The sequence below is a fragment of the Embiotoca jacksoni genome, unplaced genomic scaffold, assembly GCF_022577435.1.
Source record: "Embiotoca jacksoni isolate LCO1_2020_lvr unplaced genomic scaffold, fEmbJac1.0.p SCAF_13, whole genome shotgun sequence".
NCBI lineage: Eukaryota > Metazoa > Chordata > Actinopteri > Embiotocidae > Embiotoca > Embiotoca jacksoni.
Genome location: NW_027185263.1, coordinates 649,889 through 670,004, shown reverse-complemented (window position 1 = coordinate 670,004; position 20,116 = coordinate 649,889). Strand labels below are relative to the sequence as shown.

Genomic DNA, 20,116 nt, shown 5'->3' with positions numbered 1-20,116 from the left:
TTCCATAGAGGGTCTGGACCTTAGTGTGGAGGATTATGTTCTTGCTTGAATGTAATGTTTTCCATTATGGACTACATGTATAAGTGTGTCATCCATATTATGGACAACAAACTTCACGTTTATTAGTTTTGCAGGAACATGCAAATTAATTTGGACGAGATGCTACAGTATTAATGTTTTCCTTATTTTGGACGACGCAGTAAAAGAAGAAGTCCGTAAACTGCAGATGAATGTTTCAGTGTTCCTTCACGTCGTGAGACAAACACACAGGAGAGGAGCTCAAACAGAAGAGAAGTTTATTTCTTCAGAGTATAAATCAGTGCTTCTCTGCACACCTTTAAGATAGAAAAACAAAAACAAAAAACAAAGTCAAAGCTTCTTTAGATTTGGATTAAATAAGTAAAAAAGAAAAAGAACGACGTCACGGCGCCGGCCGTCTCCTCCCGGACAGCGCGGGGAAGTCGTCGGGCAGCAGAGCGTGATTCCTGCAGGTGGGACAGGTGCTCTGCTCCTTCAGCCACGAACGGATACACTGAACGCAGGAAACACAGACCATCATCATCATCATCATCATCATCATCAAACCTCATACTTACGGTGTATTTATTGAAATGATAACATGACGAAGGCGTCACCTTGTCGTGGAAACTGTGTCGACACGCCAGCACACTCGTGTCTTCTGGACTCATGTCCTCGTGGCAGATGATGCACGGGTCCTCCATGTTCAGCTGCAGGCGACACACACATGCACACACACACACACACACACACGCACACACACACACACCTCGTCTGGTTAAAGACGCTCATGATAAATAAATGAATAAAAGTCTGGAGGTCAGATTTTATTCTGGACTCACCCCCTTGGAGTTTGAGGCCCTGTGAGGTGGGACCTGCTGCCACACCGGAGGGGGGGGGATCACCAGAGGGGGCGTGGCACACTGAGCCGGACTCCCTCGACCCACGACGTTGGACCGGGCAGAGCTGAGTCGGTCCTGAGAGGAAGAGGAAGAAAACGTGGTTATAAAAACAGTCGGTGTGTTCAGAGACGTTAGTCAAAGCAGTTTCAACCAAACACCTCGTCCACGTCATTAAAGGATGTTTTCACCAGAAAATATGATCAAATCGGACTTTTAAGCAACGGATGCTTTATTAAAGTTACATCTGAGAACGTCCTGATAATTTATGATTATTTATTATGTTATATGCGTGAACCTATAAAATAAAAGCAGACTGGTACCTGGTGGTCGAGGATGAGCGTCGTGGCTCCGCTCACCACCTCCTGCAGAGCCGGGCTGCTCAGACTCCCCCCGGTGGAGGACCGCAGCTCCTGCAGGAACCTCATCAGGTTGGAGCTGAAACACGGATAATAAATCATCAGTACGTGTGTTCGGACTGTCGGAGTTCAAATGTGAACCGGAACCAGCGGTTACCGGCTGTAGTCGGGGAACATGGCGCTCAGGCTCTCCATGGCCTTGTCGAACACGGTGCCGTACGGAGGCTCCAGCGTCCTGCTCGCAGGTTTGAGCTGAGTCGGAGCGGGCGGAGCCTTGGCTGGGGGCGTGGCGGCAGGCTTGGGGGGCGGAGCCAAAGGCGGAGGAGCCACGTTTTTAGCTGCTGCTGCAGAGAGCTGCGAGAAAAACAGGAAACGGTTCACACGTCCGGAGTCAGAACTTTAATTATTCACAGTGACCTTCGACCTTCGACTAAAATCACATCAGTTGGTACCAAGTGAAGGTTTTTGCAGAGTTTGAAGAAGTTCCCTCAACTCGTTTTGGAGATTTCACGTTAACGAGAACGGAACAAACAATGTGAAAAACATCAAAATAAAACCAATAAGGTGAACTTTAAAATCAGAGGCGGAGCAGCAGCTCGTCGTCATGGCGACGGAGGAGTCACAGGTCTTACCGGTGCCGCTGCAGCTTCCTGCTGGTTGCCGACGCTGACGGGAAGCAGCTCGCTGACTCGGCGTCCATTCTTCACCTGAACCATCTGCTCCTGGTACTGTTGCTGTGGACGACAGGAAGGCCGACTGATTAAAGAAACGTGAAATATGAATTTAATCTGGTTGGAATCAATTAAAAACCGTCAGGTTCTCCAGAACTGAACGGTCGTTCGGGGTCCGTCGGTCCGTTTACCTCAGCGCTCGAGATTCTCTTCTCCACTTCCTCCACTTTGGCTCTGCAGCTGATCCGGATCTGGTCCAACTCCTGGTTTGGGTTTCTGCAGAAATGAAGGACATCACAGGTGAAGCTGAGACCATGCAGAGGACCTGCTGTCCATCAGGACCTGAGGTGTCTCTCTGGTGAGGTGTGTCTCTCTGAGGTGAGGTGTGTCTCTCTGAGGTGTCTCACCGGTGTACTGCCTCGTCCAGTTTGCTGAGGAAGGTCTTGGTGTCTGCCAGCTCTCTGTAGAATCCGTGCAGCAGCTGATCTCGACTGCTCTCCACCACCGACAGCTGGAGGACAAACATAAAGCTTCAGATGTCTTTCAGTCTGAAGAACTTTTGTGACAAACTTCCTCAAGGCGTTTCTTAAAATAATTGCGTTCACATTAATGGGTTAATGTCAGCTGACAACGACCTTTGACCTTTGACCAGCAAACTCAAAAAAGTTCATCCTTGCGTGAACGAGTGTCGCATCTGAAGAAAGTCCATCCAGTTGTTCCTGAGATATCATGTTCACGTGTGCGTGTGTCGAATTGGGGTTGTAGCGACCTTGACCTTTGACCTTTTCCCGCCAAAATTCCATCCGTTCATCCTCCTAATCGAGTGAATGTTTCTGCCAAATTTGACCCGATTCCCTCAAAGTGTTGTGGAGATATTCACGAGAACGGGACGGACGAGCCGAGAACATAACGAGAACAACGCGAGCAGAAGAAGATCCGGTTCTAATATCCAACATGTTGTCATGACAACAGAACATCCACGGATCTGTAACGTGTTAACAGGTGAAGAGCGTCGGAGCTACCTGGGCTGTACCGGACCTCCTGGAGGCCGAGGCCAACAAGGCTCCACAGCGCTTGATCTCGTCCTCCAGACTCATCTTCTCTGCTGCCGACTGGTTGCTGTGGCAACGACAACAAGGGACAGAAGTCAGAGGGGGAAGACGTGGTTTAGTTCCTGCTTCACTTCAAACTCTCCGTCAGAACCCACCCGAGCTCCAGGAATTCGTTCAGCCTGGACTCGTAGCTGCTCTTCTTCTCCCGGATGGTGATGGACAGACTAGAAGAACAGAAACAGATGAGTCATCGCCGGATGCAGAGATTCAGATTCATCTTCAGACGGACGTCCTCGTCTCCGTCTCACCTCCTCTGCTCCTCCACCAGCTCGTCCGTCTCCACCTTCAGGGACTTCAGCACCTCCTGGTTGGCCTTCTTCTCCTTCTGGTCCTTCTTCACCTCCTCCTCCAGCTTGTGCTGGAACAGCGACAGCTCCGTGTTGGTCACCTTGACAACGGAGAGCAGACAGTGATGAGCTCTTCAGATCTCCTCCTCCTGAAGGAGTCGTGTGACTCTAACCCACCTGGATGTTAGCGGTGATCTTCTGGATGTCCTCCTCCAGCGAGCCCAGCTCTTCTCTGACAGCCGGGTCCACCACGTCAAAGCTGTTCATCATGTCCTCGATCTGCTGTTCCAACTTCCTGTTGCTCTTTTCCTTCTTGATGAGGTCGCCCTGGAGAAAAGGTCAACAACAAGACTGTAAACAACAACAAACAACAGTAATGTCATCTGTCGTTTTTGTGAAGCCTCAAATCTGCATTTCAGACGTCACCATCTTGTTTTTTTGGAGCCAGAAGTGACCATATTTGGACACTATGCCCCGCCCACCTATACCTGAAATCTGAATGCACCCCAGGCCTGTCAATCAAACAGCCACGCCCCCAAACATGTTTGAGTCAAAATAAAAAAAAACTACTTGATTTGTATCAACATGGTTAAATTTGTGTTTTGATGAATTAAAATAAATAAACAATCATCCGGGCTCCAGTTGAACATGTGATGATGATGTAACTCACCTGGCAGCTCTCGAAACGCTCATACAGCTCCGTGTTAACCGCGACACTCCTCATGGCGTCCTGACACGTCTGAGACGACGACAACAACAACAACAACGGATGATGTAAAACAGAGCCATTCCTCATGTTTTAAATATTCCATTCGATGTATTTAAAGGTGGTGAAATGTTCACCTGCACTGCTGCGTGTCTCTTCCCAAAGTTTTCATCAGCCGTCATCGAAGCGGCTCCATCGGTAGTCGGATCCTGAAGACCCGCCTCAGCGGAGTAAAGGTCCAGCTCCCCGTCGTCGGTAGGTAAAAAGTAAAGCTGCTGATTTTCGCCGCGGGTCCAGGGTTGACTTCCTGTCGACGGATACTCGAATACATACGGGTTTGGGAGGATGGGATGGACTTCAGTCTGGGAGGAGGAATAAATGTTCAAATAGAAACCAGTTCCTGAGGCTTCATGCAGACCGGGAGGCTGAGAGCCATCGTCCACGGCGACGTCCAGGTCGTCCAGGTCGTCCAGACCGGCTCCGTGACCGGCCTGCTGCAGCGACACGGCGTGCTTGGCCAGCCCGATGCACCGCCCCATCTTTATGAAGCGGAGGGACTCCAGGAGGAAGTGCTCGAAGCCGCCCGCTTCCTGGATCTTCTGCTGAGCAACGGCGGGGAAATTATCCAGCTCGCCCGTGAGCAGCGGGTCCTCGGCCACCAGGGGGCCGTGCTCATCCAGGATCTGATCGAAGTAGCTGCAGAGGGAAGAACACCATCCGGATATTCAGGTGAAAAGCAGCAGAGGGAGGATGAGGGAAGAGCTGGGATCGAGTGTCAACATACAAGAGTGGATCAAAAAGGTTCAGAGTGTTCCTGAACGCAGCACAGTGATGCGCACGGAGCAGCAGGAAGCAACGACCTTCATAACGTCGGTGGGGTTGTGCAACCGTGAATTTGTTCCCCAGAGTCAGACAGTCAACACCGAGTTCTACCGAGACCTTCTGAGGAGTCTGAGGGTTGTTAGCGTTGTTAGCTGGTTGTTAACTTGAGTTTAGCTGGTTTTTTTTGTTTTTTTTTTAGCAAAATTAGTAGTTTGTTAACTTTGATAGCTGGTTGCTAGAATGTCAAAACCAAGTTCGACTGGGACGTTTTGAAGCTTCTCTAAAATATAGGTTGGGTTCCCAAATATGTTCCCCAAAAATCAGCCGTTTCTCTGCTGCAGTTTCAGGTTCGCGGTGACATCAGATGTTCTCGTACCATCGGTCACGTTAACGTGAGGAACTCGGTGATGTTGAACTCTGAATACGTCCTCATGAAGGTTGTTGCTTCCTGCTGCTTCGTCACCGTCTCTGAACCTATTGATCCACTTTTGTTTTTGTTTTTTTTATCTAATTTTGATATTTCTTGCCAATATCCTTCTTTTTGTTACATTTGAAAACGTGTTATAACAAATATGTAAGCGTTGCCTCTATTTTTTTCAACAATATAAAAACTGGACTGTCGCTGAAACTCACTCGTACAAACTCTCTTTAGTCGGGTCGGGGTTGTTGTCCAAAATCTTTTTATAGTGACTTCCGCGTCGGGTGTCGTTGTACTGGACCTCAAAGTCGGCCACTTGCTCTCGAATGCGACTGGGAACGCCGAAGGGATCAACGGGGTCGAGGAATGATCTGCGGAGGAAAACCTCGACGTCACCAACGCTCAACAATCAGAGTTAACAAACAAACTGTCCGAATCCAACGAGGCCGAACAAACTCACAAAGAGTCGTCTTCTAAAAGGTCTTGGTCCCACTCCTCTCTTGGAGTTACGCTTCTCATGCCAGACAAAACTATAACACCCTGAGAGGAAGCAGAGAGGAAACACTTCAGAGTCATGTGACGTTAACACGTTCTGACGAGCAGCAGCGAACAATCCGACCTCTGACCTTTGGCTCTTTCTGTTTCTTTTTCCGGCCTCGACTCTTAGACTTCATAGGAGAATTCTGAAAGGAAAACACGTTCGATGAGCGTTAATCTCTGAAACTCGAACAGTGTCGTCGGTTCGGTAACATTAAGATGTCATTTTGTTACACAGGTTTAAATCGCATTAAATATGTACGATTTTATGGTTAAAACCAAGCGAAGGAAATAAAAATAAAACATGCTATAAGGTTTCCAAGGACTTACATTTTGATTTTCATCAGACTTTTTTAAGACCGAACAATGTCCATCTGAAAAACAAAGAGCAAACGTGAACTCGGGACGTAAGAGCAAACGCTGTCCAGTCAGACGTTCAGGCTCCAGATACGTACCCATCATATCAAAATATTCATCCAGTATAGAGTGGCAGGAGACATAGTCGTCTCTGTGCTCCTCCAGAGTCCAGATGAAGAGTCTCATGTCATGAGGCGGAGCCTGTTTTAGGTATTCAGTCATAGTCAAGCCAATGCTAGAAAACAGCTCCTGCCTAGCGCCGAGCTTCTCTATAATCATGTCCTGCAACGGGCTGAAGGGCAGCAGAAGAGCCAAGTCCAGCTGCTCCAGATGTGCTGCGTGACGCTCGATGAAAGATTGGGCAGCATTCAGGCCTTAGAAGAGAGGAAGTAAACGGTCAGGCTTCAAAACGGATGCTAAACTCGTAAACTGATACGAGGGTCCATCCATAAGTTCAGTGTTCCTGAACGCAGCACAGTGATGCACACGGGGCAGGAAGTATCCCAAGTGTCGTCTCTTGATCAACATCAGCACAAGATTACAGTCCGTTCTGGTTCGTAGTCTTCAGGTCAGTCTGGGTTTGGTGCTTCCTGTTTGATTTTGAAATGACTCACCTCTTGTTGTCTGGCTTTGTTTCACTTCCTGTCCTTTGTATGACTGTTGGCCCCGCCCCCTGATTAGTTTCACCTGTCCCTCATGGTCCTTCCCTCCCTGCTGTATTTAGTCTCTGTGCTCTTCTTCCCTCTTTTGTCACTTTGTTTCAGTTTCCTGTCTGTTGCTGCATCTTTGGAAACCCAGACCACAAACCACCTGAACTGTGTCGCCATGGCAACGGGCTTCTCCAATATGACAAGACACCCGCTCACAGAGCGTTAAAGATTTCCCGTTCCCCAAACTTTTTACAACAAAATCTGATCATCGCTTCATCGCCGTAGACTTTCTGAAGCATTTCAAGCGTCTCTGTTGACCGTTTCCAGAGTCTGACAACAAAATCTGATGTTTCTCTGCTCCAGTTTCAGATTTCCATACTGACATCACAAATGTTCTCGTACCAGCGGTCACGTTAACGTGTGGAACTCTCTGATGACGTTGATCAAGACACGACATCCTGCTCCGTGTGCATCACCGTGATACGTGCAGGACTTCCTGAGGAACACGATTAAACGCTGACCTGCATCGTTGAGCCGACAGGCCCAGATGTTCAGTTTAGGATTCACACCCACACAGCTACTGAGCAGTTGAATAAAGACACGAGCCCAGACCCGGTTCTTCCTCTCCAGCAGCAGCTCCACAGCGTGACCCAGAGTGTCCAGCGGCTCCCGCTCCCAGTCCAGGATCCTCCCGGCGAGCTGGTTCCCCCTGGACGAGTCCAACTCCAGCCACGGCTGCAGGCTGCTGGTCAGAGCGGAGACGTGGAGGTTCTTCTCCTCCCGCAGGAGCTCCAGGTTCTGGCAGATCTGCAGAAGAACTCGATCCCTGTACAGCAACCAGGCTTTCTGTTGACCCGGAGTTGCCGATTCTTCTTTCTTCTGCAGGATCTCATCGTTGATCGCCTGCTTATCCTGAAACGACTGTTTATGCAGCTTCTTCTTCAGCTTGTGCTCTTCCTTTGATTTTAACTTCTTTAGACTGAAAAGAAAAAAAGAACTCTTTAGAAACAAAGTACTTGTCAACGGAGAGTACAACAGCTTTTGTAGTTAAACACGACTTGTTAATTGAAGACGGGAAGCATGTGGATGTTTATCAGAGGTCACTGGGACACGTCTGTAAGTTCAGATGATTTGTGAGAATAAATCAAACCGTGTTAAACCTGCAGTCTGGTGATAAACAGCACATCCAGCAGCTGAGAGGAGGAACACAATTAAAAGGCTGATCATCCAACTTCATTATAAGAGCAGCAGCTCCCGCAGAGCTACGACTTCACAGATCGCTGAACTGCCCGACCAGACAACAATCTGTCGACATCGTGTTGCTCTCACTACCGACGACATTCACTAACTAGGGCCAAAGCACTGAGGCCTTATTGTAGTGCAAGGTCAAATGAATTGCGTGTTTTGAGGGCTAAAAGGGGCTCAAAAACTCGTGAAACTGGCAGAAAAATGGCCCACTAGCGTCCTCTAAAGTGCAGCCCTCATGACAAATTTCACCTACATCTATGATAATTGGTAGGCATGTGTAACATACCTAGATCTACGAAAAAGTCTCTTGGCGCCATTACTAAAATGCAACAGAAAGTCGGCCATTTTTAATCTAGTCACCATTTTTGCCGATTTGCATGTGTTGTACTTAAACGAACTCCTCCTGCAGAATTCATCAGACAGAATTGAAATTTGGTGTGTCCAATCTGAAGACCTTTGGAATGACAAGTCATAAAAAGATTTTGTTATCGTTGATCTTTTGATATCGTTATCTGTGGCTTGGCGGCCATTTTGCGCCATTAAACTGTAAATTGTTGTAATCTGACGTACACGGTCTGATCCTGCCTAAACTTCTTTTTTTAAATTTTTTTTATAAAAGTCCCGGCCTGAAGACCGCTGCATGGCAGTATTCCATCATACTCATAGCACCACCTACTGGCAACAGGAAATTACACATTTTATGCTTCCACATGCTTCTTCTGGCAGGTTGATCAAATCGACCTAAATCGGGTTAGAAAAGCCTTGAGACCTCGATGATGCTACACTGGGCAGCCCGTGAGCTGTCATCGAAGGGCATTGCCATGGCGATGGGGTGAATTTCGGTGTTTCAAAAGCAGGAACTAAAAATAGCTGCCTGCCACACCCAAATTACACACTATAAAAGAGAACTGAGACTACGGAGATGTAAAACAATGAGATGAAACTCACGATAAAGTTCTTTAATTCCTTCTAGGTTCTTCACTAAGAAAGACCCCTTCCACCAGGTCACATTAGTTTTATAAAAATATAGATTACATAGCTGCTGTCTGATTTCTGAACCAGAAACAAACCCCAAGGTCCAACCCGCCTTTAAGCCTCACCTGGTACATTTCTGATTCACTCTTGGCTTCTTCTGCGTCTTTGGTTTAGAAATTGAAACTTCAAACTGAGGAGAAAAAAAGAATTAAAAGTCACTGATAATCATGTGATTCATCTAAAAGCTCACTTCACCTTCCGGAGATTCATCTTACCTTACATTTCACCAGGCCCGTTGGACCGTAGATTTTGATACTACATATTTGTCCGAAACAGTCTGGAGTCAAACATGCTTCTTGAAGGAAATCCTGCAACACAAAAAACTAATTTAAACTGGAATCGGAGGGGAAACAGCTGCTCTGGCTTTGTTCACAGAGAAAAGTTTCTGTTTCAGTCTGAATTCACCTTTTCATTCTTGTCAGAGAAACTTGAGGTCTTCAGAGACTTCCAACAGGCGATGTGATAATCAACCGTGCAGCTCTGACAGCAGCATATTTGAATGAAGCCCTACGGAAAGAAGCAAATATGTTTAAAATTCATCAGATATTTGATTTCCAAATTGCTGTGACTGGCGGCCATTTACCTTAAAATCTGGGTCGTTGAAGTAGATTTCAGCCTTTAATGAGCCGAGGCATTTGTCAAGACAACAAAAGGCATCGGGAACAGGAGGGAATTTGCACAATTCTATAGCGTCTTCAAGTATTTCCTACGAAGACAAACCAGGCAGCAGTCAACCCGAGGATTCCTCACTCACATCCTACGAAGCGAGCTTTAAGACAGAATCCTGCGACGACATCATACCTTGAAAAAGTCTGGCTGTGTTTCTTTGACTATCTCTTTAGTTAAAGGCCAGGTGAGTTTACCCGGCATTATTTGATTCTTCACCATCTGCAGGGAATCTGAAAACTTCTCCAGAGCAACTGCAAACCTGGCCGACGAAGAGAAGCACATGTGCAGTTAGAAGTGGTAGAAAAAGGTGTGACGATGATGAGACGGTCGAAGCTTCGGTACCGGTTTTCTCTGAGATAAACCCTCCCCATGGCGTAGTAAACCAGGCACTGAAACATCCTCTCCTCGAATGATTTCATCTTCTGCAGGAGCTTTTGTGCTTCTGCAAGTTCCTGTGTTGAATGAAGACAAAAGGAAACTCACACGTCTCGATAGCAGATATTAGTGCAAGTCTGGTGGACGTCCTGCTGCTGTAAACACTGCTGAAAATAGTCCCCAACAGAAGCCCCACTTACTCCTGTTTGAGAAATGTTAAGAACTACAGAGCTCATCGGTCTTATTATATTTTTCTATGTCTCGGGGTTGTTTGTCAGAAAATATGTCTTCTGTGGGAACCAAAAGATTTGGAGGTGGAAAGTTAGCATATCGCTTATGGCTTCAGTTTACACTGTGATGTTAGTCTGGAAACCCTGCAGGAAGGTTCGCTCAGTCACTCTGAAGGGTTGACCAATCAGTGACCAGTAGGCGTGGCCAAGCGCAATGAAGTTGAACTACAGCATTTGTTTTGAAATGTAGTTCCAACTCGATCAGTTTCACACTCAGGATTAGTTTCGCCGATTCAGTATCCAAATGTGAAACATGGTCACCTTTTGCTTTTCAGTTATGGTGTCACATTCACAGGAATGGGACAGACGTGAGGTCACATTGACCTTTGACCTCCAAAATCTATTTAGTTCATCCTTGAGTCCAAGAAAATATTTGTGGCAAATTTAAAAAACGTCCCTCAAGGCATTTCGGAGATATGAAATTCACAAGAGTGGAACAGACGTGAGGTCTCCGATTTTTGACCGCCAAAATCTTATCGGTTCGTCTTTGGGATCAAGTGAACATTCATGCCAAAAAATTCTATCAAGGCAGCCTTAAGATATTGAGTTCACAAACAGAAGATGGACAAACAACCCCAAAACATAACGCCTACGACTAAAGCTATCAAAACTGCGGAGGTATAAAAATGTTGCGAAGCTTGATGAAGCCATACGAACAGTTGTAGCAGCGACAAATAGATGAACAAGTTATTAATAAATCTTACAGCTAGCACTTGTTGCCCGTTTAACACAACATAAACATGAGTTCAGCAGATTTAACTTTTAGTTGTTGGTGACCAATGGAGCAACTTTTGTTTTCCAAATGCCGCAGACAGAAGTAGAAGCTACGATATGAACCAAAGATTTGACCTCAGGCTGGCCGATTTCTGTCAGAGCCGTCGCTCGTCCAAACAGCAACAACAGTACGTCCTGTGTGGAAAGTCCGAGTTCCTGAAAAGGCAAAATAAACAAACCTTGAGTTCTAAAACTGATCATTGAAGAAAGAAGAACAGAAACCTGGTTCATTCACCAGTAAATCGAATTCTTGACCAGTATTGATTAGCTGATACCGAGTTGGGAAACTCTCTGCTTCTGCTTGTAAATCGTGAAGGTCTTCCGTGTGGTCACCTTGGGTGTGATGGTTTCCAGTAAGGTCAGCGCCTTGCTGAAGGCCTGCGCTGCGTTGCGGCTGCGGAGGTCCGTCAGGGCGATGTGGGCGTCCTGCACCATCGACATCAAGTCTTTACACGCTCCGGCTTTACCATCGGCCACCTGCTGGTTGTGAGGAGAACACACACGGCAACGGGTCAGCCAATCATGTCAGGATTCATAAAGTATTCCTGGGCATGTAAAAAGAAAACATTGAACACATGACAGAAGATGAAGACAACGTGTTGGTCAAATGAGAGAATCGGTCCAACTGGCTGACTTTGATACCGGTTCCTGGATTATATATATGCTATTAAAGGATCACTGTTTGGTACCCAGAGGAAGCTCCAACTCAATTATTACCAACCAGGAAATTTTAGTTGACGATTAACTGTCATAAAAATAATTGTCACAAGGATTTTCGTGCCATTATGTTTACGGCTTGTTTGTCAGTCCAATTCTCGTGAACACAATAACTCAAGGGCCCCTTCACGGAACGTTTTCAAATTTGGCACAAATGTTCACTTGGTCCCATCAATAAGTTAATACGATTTTGGAGGTCAAAGGTCACTGTGACCTCAGGTATGTCCCATTACTGTGAATTCCATATCGTAGAAGCGCCTTCATGGAGCTTTTTAAAAAAATTTCACAAACGTTTTCTTGGACTCAGAGATGAAGCTTTTATATTTTGGAGGTCAAAGGTCATTGCGACCTGACATTATTCCCATTATTGTGAATTCCATATCCCAGAAACGCCTTGCAGGAGGTGTATAAACAGGCCTAGCTAAGCCATGAATGACTTCCAGTTAAGTGTCGTGAGCAGAGCCTCACCTCTTCTTCAGCCGGACTGTTTCTGATCTTTGACTTCTTCTTCGGTGTCGTGTTGAACTCTCGTTTCCCATTCTTTGAAGAAAACTCACTGAAAACACAGTTAGTTTTATATCATTAAAGTCACACCGCTGACACGACTATTGTCTTAGTAAAAGAACATGATTTCCATGCATACCTGAATATATAAAAAAAAAACATTGAGCAGAAGGTTTTTAAACCGTGAGAAAGTCTGTGTAAATATTAATAACAACAGTACTTCCACCGACCTTTTTGATGGTTTAGAGCCTTTAGCTCCGCCCTCTGCCTTTGCTGGTCTTTCATTTTTCCCTGAGGAGAGAACGACAGATATCAAGTTTTTAAAAGTCACAAGAACAAACTTGGTGAAGATGAGTGTTGGCAAAACTCTCCATAAAACAGAGAAATTTAAAGCGGGGTGTGTTCCCAACACAACAGTCACAGTTCTGCCTTTCCTGCCCTTCATTTCAGACACACTATCCCGTTTGGTATGAAGCGACTAGTGACAACACATTCTTTATACACTGGATCCGACCTTGTCCCGAGACAAAACCCGGCCGCCTACTTGATTTTAGACACGTCCTTCCAGCTACTTCAGACTCCCTGAACTCGCTCGGGTCCAATCAGCGCTGTGAGAAACATCCACTCCCTCGACTCCAAGGTCACACATCTCTTCTCATCCAGCTCCAAGACGAGGTTTTTATACGAAGGTTAAACAAAAGCCACGAAAAGCAGCTCTCTCCTTTAGCAGTATTCTAGTAACAATAATCTTTGGGCCTTTCACTAATCTCAACTTCCATATACAGCCGATGTCGTAGAGATGTGATGGACGGAGCCGCCGTTAAGAGTCGGGATACAAACTCTTCTACTGATCAGCAGGTGGCAGGAACATGCAAACATACTATTTTTATTTTGTGTTCGTAAAATCTGTATGTGCTAAAAAAAAAAAAAACACTCACCAGACTGCTTTTCCATTTTAACCTCTGAACCCTGTCAAAAAACAAATTATTTATCATCATTCATCACACTACAGACACAAACACAAACACCGTGTAAACTCATTAACATGAGTCATATTATTAAACTAGAGCTGAAATGCAATTATTTTCATTTTCCAGGCTATTGTTTTATTTTACTTTTTAAAAGTCCCACAGTAAAAATAAAAAAGGACTTGAATCTATTTTTACATGTCAGCATCATTAGATTATAATTACATGTTAAACACTAGACACTGAAATCATTCTTTTATTGTTAAAGGCAATTTAGTAATGAAATTTAAATTAAATAAGAAAATGGCAAGTAAATTATAAATAATTAAGTGCATAGTTGAATTATTCTATTGTAAATGTTGGGAAGAAAAAGGAAAATTCACAATTGGATATTCAAATAGGAAAGTCTGAAAATGGAAAGTGAAATTTAAAATCCAGAAATGAAATATATAGAAGTTAATGATTGTGTAAAAATATTCTCTTTCTGGGTTAAAAATCACAAAAGAGTTCCAAACCTTTGAAGCTCTGTTTGCTGCTGCGTTGATTTTACTGGCAGCTTTTCCAGACTGCAGCTGAGATACAGATGAACCCACTTTAAAACTGCAGTGGAAGAAATGAAACTGGATCAAAAAGAAGTTCCTCAGCTGTTATTCATCCTGATTGTACGTTGAGTCAAAGGTTCTCACCTTTTATTTGAGGGTTTCTTCAGCCATCCACCTGAAAGCACATAAATAGTTTCAATATGGAGACACAGCAAACTATCACACAGTAGTGATTTATATCTGTAAGAAATAATAATAATAATAATAATAATAATGTCTTAAAATGAAAAATAACCCAAGAAAAGAGTAAATTCTATTAATTTCCCTCCTTTTCTGGACTTTGTTATCTTCCACTTTTGTTTTGAAGGTGTTTAAATGAGGTTTGGACATGCTGGACGACAGGAGGACACCAGGGAACACAGAAAAGTGTCTTGTACCTGTGACGTCGGTGAGTTCAGTGATGAACTTCTGATGCTGCTGTTCCAGGTCTTTGAACCCCTCACAGTCGTCGTTACACAGCAGCTGGGCCGAGCGGTTGGCATCCAGAGCCATTTTAATGTCTCCTAAGGAGAACAAGGCCTCGCAGTAGCGGTAGTGACCCTGCAGGAAAAAACAAACACAAAAACAAAACGGGAAGTATGAAGCTGCAGCGGAGGACAAGAAGTTCTCTACATTTGGAGTCGACTCATTTGGATCCTGCCGGTAACATCTGAATCATTTCTGTGATAAACATGACGACCGAGGAGGAAACGGACGGGTACCTTTGCCCACAGAGGTTTTATCACCGTTGCACGCTTTCCATCACCGGCTGCTTTTCTGGAAAAGAAAAATATAAATATTTAGGCTGAAAAACATGAATTTGAAGCACTTTAAAAAAAAAAAAAAAAGAATCACTCCAGACAAATGTGAAGAAAGTCAACCTGGAACTGTTTCACAACTCTCTCAGCAGCGAGGTGGAAATGTTTATCACGTCTTCAACTTCCAGAATGAGGTCTTTTTTTTTTTTTTTAGACAAAGGAAACATTCAAAGAGTGTTCAGCCAAATAGGAAACTAGTTATTTAGGTTTTGTAGCAAAAATGTGATGCCAAAATTAATAAACTGCTTAATCTCACAATGATTTTACGGATCCATCGTCCTCCCACAGCCACAATGCAATAAATGACTTTGTAATAAATAAAGGAGTCCGTTACAAGAAGAGAGGAAGTCAGAAAAGGATATGAACAAGTCCTGAAAGGACTAAAATGTTTACATTAAATTGTTGCTCTTTATTAAAGTATTTCTTTATTAAATAAGTAATACTCTTTATTACTTTTTTTTTTTCAAACGCTCTTATGCACACGTTTTTTTGTTCCTTTATATCTGTTTTTATATGAATCCCTTAGTGCACGTCATTTTCTTGCTGTAAAGAACTTTATTACTATTATTATTACATCATCACATTACTGTTTCCACACATTAAACTACAGATTTGTGGTGCTAATAAATGAACTGAGTGGTACTTACAGATATTTCTTAGCGCGGATATAACACAGAGCTCGGTTTCCATAAATGATGTGATTGTCAGGGCTGGAAGGAAAAGAAACATATTCAGTCTGATAAAATAATCCTTCAGTGAATCTTGTGTTTCTGACAGTGATGGTTTATAGAATATTTATCATATTCTGTTTCCTCTGTGTATTAAAACACCCCAAATATGTTACTGAATAAACTCAAACTAAACAGAAACAGAATAAACTCAACTTTATAAAACATATTTAGATTAATCCACATTAAAGTTTTCTGTCTGAGAAAAAAAGACATTTAAATATTTCTTACTAATATTTGATGGCTTTAGAATAAAACTTCACAGCATCTTCGTACTGCTGCTTCTGAAAGTTCTCGTTTCCTTTCTTCTTCATTTCTTCACTTTTCTGGAAGAGAAACAAAATAAATTTTATTGCAAATTTTATCATTAAAACACAAAACACCTGAAACATTCAGTTCGGATCAGATAAACCACGACGAGTGGGGACGTCGGTTGAAAACCTGAGATGAACATTTATCAGTGTTTTCTGACATTATAGGGAATAAACAATAAATCAGGACGATGTCTGCAGAGGAATAGATTAACAAAAGTAAAGTTAAAACTCTCAGAAATATACTGAAGATGAAGCATGATGGATTCCAGGATTAACTGACTGACTCGTCACGTGATCGGTGGAGTTAATCGATGTCTCCGATTTCTCAGTGAACGTCTGAAACACGTCAGTGATCAGTAATAAATGAAAACAGAAGATATGCGAGAGCCTGCAGATCATTTTAATGAGTCCTTACTTCTATCAGATAGTCGTCCGGTCGAGCCATCAGAGACTTCATGGTCTTCTCCAGGTTGCCGGCCATTTCGTAGATGTACTTTGCAACTGAAGGGAAGCAAAAGATCAACATGTAAAAGCAGCTCGGATTTAAAGAACATTTCTGCCTTTAATTAACTAGTTTAACAGGGTTCCCACTTTAAGATAAATGTCAAACTGTTACTAATATTTTCACTATTATTTTTAATTCATTTATTTTAGTTTTTTTTTTTTATTTTTTTTTTTATTTAAATATTTTAATTTTAGACATTAGGAGGGAGAATATTACAGTTTCATAAATTTAAATGAAAGTCCATGATGTTCCAGGACTTTAATGTCTGGAAGAGACTTTTTATAATTCCAGAATGTTCGAGATCCAGTGTGAACGCTGCTGAAATAAAATGAACACGGAGATGCAGAAAGTCTTGTTTGTGTGTGTGTGTGTGTGTGTGTGTGTGTGTGTGTGTGTGTCTTACACTCAGTGAAGATGAGGTGGAGGGCCGTGATGCAGGTGTGTTTGGCGCCGAGGCCCAGCAGCTTGAAGCGAATGTTGGGTTCTCCCGTTCGTTCCAACCAGCACAAAGCGTCGTCCAGCACCTCCTGGGAGCGATTCTACATTTTTGAACACAACAATCATCAGCTGACAGCGTGTTGCATTCGATGCTGCAGATGTCTTTTTCTCACACTTACCAAATTAAACAAGTTGCTTATCCAGATGACCTGTTTCGTCGTGTCCTTTTTCAGCTGGAACACAAACAAACAAGGCAGTTTCAGACATAAATCATAAACGATTAAATATAAGTGGCATCACTTTAATGTAATTTAGATTTTCTTGCATCATTCAACTCAGATTTTATTGGTGTGGAGCCATAGCAACAAAAAACAGTCGTGTTTCACCAAAGTCATAAAGAACGGTACGTTACAACCTGCTCATGAACTTTGACCTCCTCTGTATTTTTATTGATCTTCCATCCCAGCTGATAAACTGAGTGCTTTAAAGAACGATAAACAGCAGCGTTGCAGGAAGCAGTGAAGTATTTTCCCCCGGCGGTCCGTTCATCCAGCAGGTCGGAGTTCTTTCTGTCCAGATCAACTTACCGTTCCTCTCTCCAGCGCTCGCAGGATGGATTCCACCGTTTCTATCTTACGGAGATGCTTCAGATTCAGTTCTTCGCTGTCGCTGCAACGACATGACGACAAACTCTGTTAGTCTCCACGCGCAGGATCCAACGCGTTCTTATCAACTTCATCAGATCTGCGCTCACGTGGCGTTGATGAGCCCGATCTCTACGGCCCAGCAGGCGGCCGTGTTGGACTCTTCGTACTGCAGCAGGACGGGAAGCCAGAGGGCGCAAACCTTCATCCTCTGGCCGGCGTCTCTCTTGGTGTCGTCGGGGATGTGACTCCATCGTTCGAAAAGCTCTTCTACGAGACAGAAACGTGCACTTAGAACACAAACAGGAAGTGACGGCAACCAAGAGACGCCGCGAGTTCAGGACTCCTTTTTATTTTTTTTTTAAAAGTTACAAAAATAAATAAAAAATAAATAAAATATATATATATATATATATTTATATATATATATACACATACACACACACACACACACACACACACACATATAAAGTAAGTTCTCAGTAATTATTTATCTCTGAACATTAACGTATCCCGGAGTTCCTCCAGGAAATCCTGCTGTCACATCAATTCACTCAACTTCAAGCAATCTGACATATTTGCTTGTAATTTTACTAAGTTTCCACAATCTTACGAAAGAAAGAAGCTATGACATCATAAAGTCTGACTCCCCTCCCCCCCCCAAAAAAAAACAAAAACAATTGCATCATAATGTCAATAAATATCCTGAAGGGTCATAATTTATGTCACGTCACTGATCAAACATCCTTAAATAATGTTATATAATATTTTCGTGTCCACAAACTTCAAAGCTCATTAAAAGACTCGACTTCTTTGACTTTTAATCCATTTATTCTTATATTTATTTGTAATTTCCTCCAACAGTCTCACTATTGTTTGATAAACTCCCTCAAACGCCTGCACCTGAGCTCCATGTACATGAAAATAAAACCTAACGTTTCATCCTGCTACTTCACAATAAAAGCTTCCAACCGGTAAACACAGAGGCTTTTATTGTGACGTAAAAGCAGGCGTGAAGGCAGAGTCATCAAAGCAGTGACTCAAATATAATAACCCTTTACACATTTATCATCAGCAGATCTAAACGGCGGATTACATAATTCTGGATTTTAACATGCAACGATTGTGACTCAATAAATATTTAATGAATTTCTGAAAGACAATCTCATATTTGATCATATTAACGTTCTATTAGTGTGAAGGACTTCGTGTTTCTCACCTGATGGACGGAAGGTGATGATGTTTCCGTATGCCTGAGTGACAAAAATAAAACAGTTTTGTTTGATTTGATCTTATTGTATGTTTTTAATTTGTCACTAACGAACTGACAGGTTTATAACTCACTAGTTTTGGCTGCTGCGTGGATTCGTTCCAGTCTCCGTCGTAGTCAGAGTCCGAGTCTAAATCCGACATTTTGTCAAACTGTGGAAACATTTCAGAGAATCACACATGAATGCAGCTTTTCTACCTTCAGGCTGATTATTCAAATTAATTTAAATTAAAATCAACAACTTGTCAGAAACCTCCTCTGTTCGTGCCATGATACACTTCCACCAACATTAATAAATATGTCTTTTAATTAAAACTCACCTTTAAAAAATGACCTGCTAATCCTGAAGAGTTTCCACACCCAGGTAATAAAGGATCATGTTCCTCATTAAATACGCAATAAAGTTGAATATTTTCATTTAACTGTGTAAATTTAGGACTCGTGTGAAACTCTGATGTTTTAGTTCACATGTATGCAGAAACCTGTAGATATAGTTCATTTCCAGCAGTATCGGGGCAGTTTTTAGGTAAAAATCAGAGATTTCGTGGGACATTTTTCCCCTTTGACCATTTAATTCCCAACATCTCGACCCTGTTTCCGTCTCTCCTTCAGTTGGTTTTCTTTATTTAAATGCATGTTGTGTTAACGTGTTTGTTGGTGCGGCTCCAGGAGGGAGTGGTGCAGTGAAACCTAAGGACCAGTCCGGCTTCATTTCAGGGCCTGAACTCATGAAGGAGCCGCGACGACGTCGGCTTCACCGCCTGTCTGCGAGTTGACACTGAATGTAAACACAAAGCTACCACAGGCCGGGTTATGATGATGATGATGATGATGATGATTAGTCTTCGGCCTCAACATGTGAGTGATGAAGTGAAGATGACGTCAGAGGAACCGAAGCTCCGCCGCACCTTCGTCTGATAACAATGTTAGCATTTAGCCTCCTAGCTAAGCTACGTCGACGCTCTCGGGGACTCGTTCGTTCACCGGGAAGTGAATTAAACCGAGTAAAGTGCTCATGTCGGCTTCACCGTGTGCTGTTCCTGTTCACTACTTTCTATTAACGTGGCACACCTTTGGACGGCTGGTCAGCGACCATCTTCGACACTTTCCGCCCGCTCTTGTTTTAGCGCGACGCGACCGAGCTGAGACAGTTTATGCGGGTGACGTCACGGAGTTTAAAGTCGATGAAAACACGGAGGAGGTCGACGGAGAGCAGCTCACCTTCTTCACCTTCTTCACCTTCTTCACCTTCTTCACCTTCTTTACCTTCTGGTGGCCGTGAACGCTCAACTGTGGTCTCCAGCGGTTCTGCTCATGTTCATGTGCAGAAGTGAACGCAGCTCACGCACGTCGCGGACTGTCAACGCTTCAGGGGCGGAGAAGCCCCGCCCCTTCCGCCCTT

At 43.7% G+C, this 20,116-nt stretch overlaps 1 protein-coding gene across 4 annotated transcripts; it reads right to left on the bottom strand.

The window, feature by feature from the left end:
* Window positions 1-279: 279 nt before the first annotated feature.
* Window positions 280-20,083, bottom strand: ttc3 (tetratricopeptide repeat domain 3). Of its 4 annotated transcripts, none has more exons than XM_069145775.1 (46): window positions 19,936-20,083; window positions 18,789-18,866; window positions 18,664-18,697; window positions 17,555-17,714; window positions 17,388-17,469; window positions 16,980-17,033; window positions 16,766-16,901; window positions 16,273-16,358; window positions 15,775-15,869; window positions 15,463-15,525; window positions 14,720-14,774; window positions 14,396-14,558; window positions 14,103-14,133; window positions 13,932-14,016; window positions 13,387-13,417; window positions 12,679-12,739; window positions 12,413-12,500; window positions 11,561-11,707; window positions 11,303-11,383; window positions 10,131-10,240; window positions 9,921-10,047; window positions 9,703-9,825; window positions 9,525-9,626; window positions 9,335-9,427; window positions 9,185-9,249; window positions 7,997-8,029; window positions 7,358-7,815; window positions 6,285-6,560; window positions 6,160-6,203; window positions 5,919-5,975; window positions 5,753-5,832; window positions 5,508-5,663; window positions 4,190-4,748; window positions 4,017-4,085; window positions 3,524-3,673; window positions 3,308-3,447; window positions 3,155-3,223; window positions 2,970-3,066; window positions 2,355-2,458; window positions 2,139-2,223; window positions 1,909-2,010; window positions 1,434-1,630; window positions 1,241-1,355; window positions 861-995; window positions 636-728; window positions 280-532 (listed from the first exon to the last, which is right to left on the bottom strand). In XM_069145775.1, the coding sequence occupies exons 2-46, from the start codon at window positions 18,855-18,857 to the stop codon at window positions 422-424; spliced, it is 5,271 nt and encodes a 1,756-aa protein (XP_069001876.1). In that variant the 5' UTR covers window positions 18,858-18,866; window positions 19,936-20,083; the 3' UTR covers window positions 280-421. The 4 variants fall into 4 exon arrangements, with proteins under 4 accessions (XP_069001876.1, XP_069001878.1, XP_069001877.1 ...); XM_069145777.1 differs by having other exon boundaries at window positions 11,561-11,704; XM_069145776.1 differs by having other exon boundaries at window positions 19,954-20,083.
* Window positions 20,084-20,116: the final 33 nt, after the last annotated feature.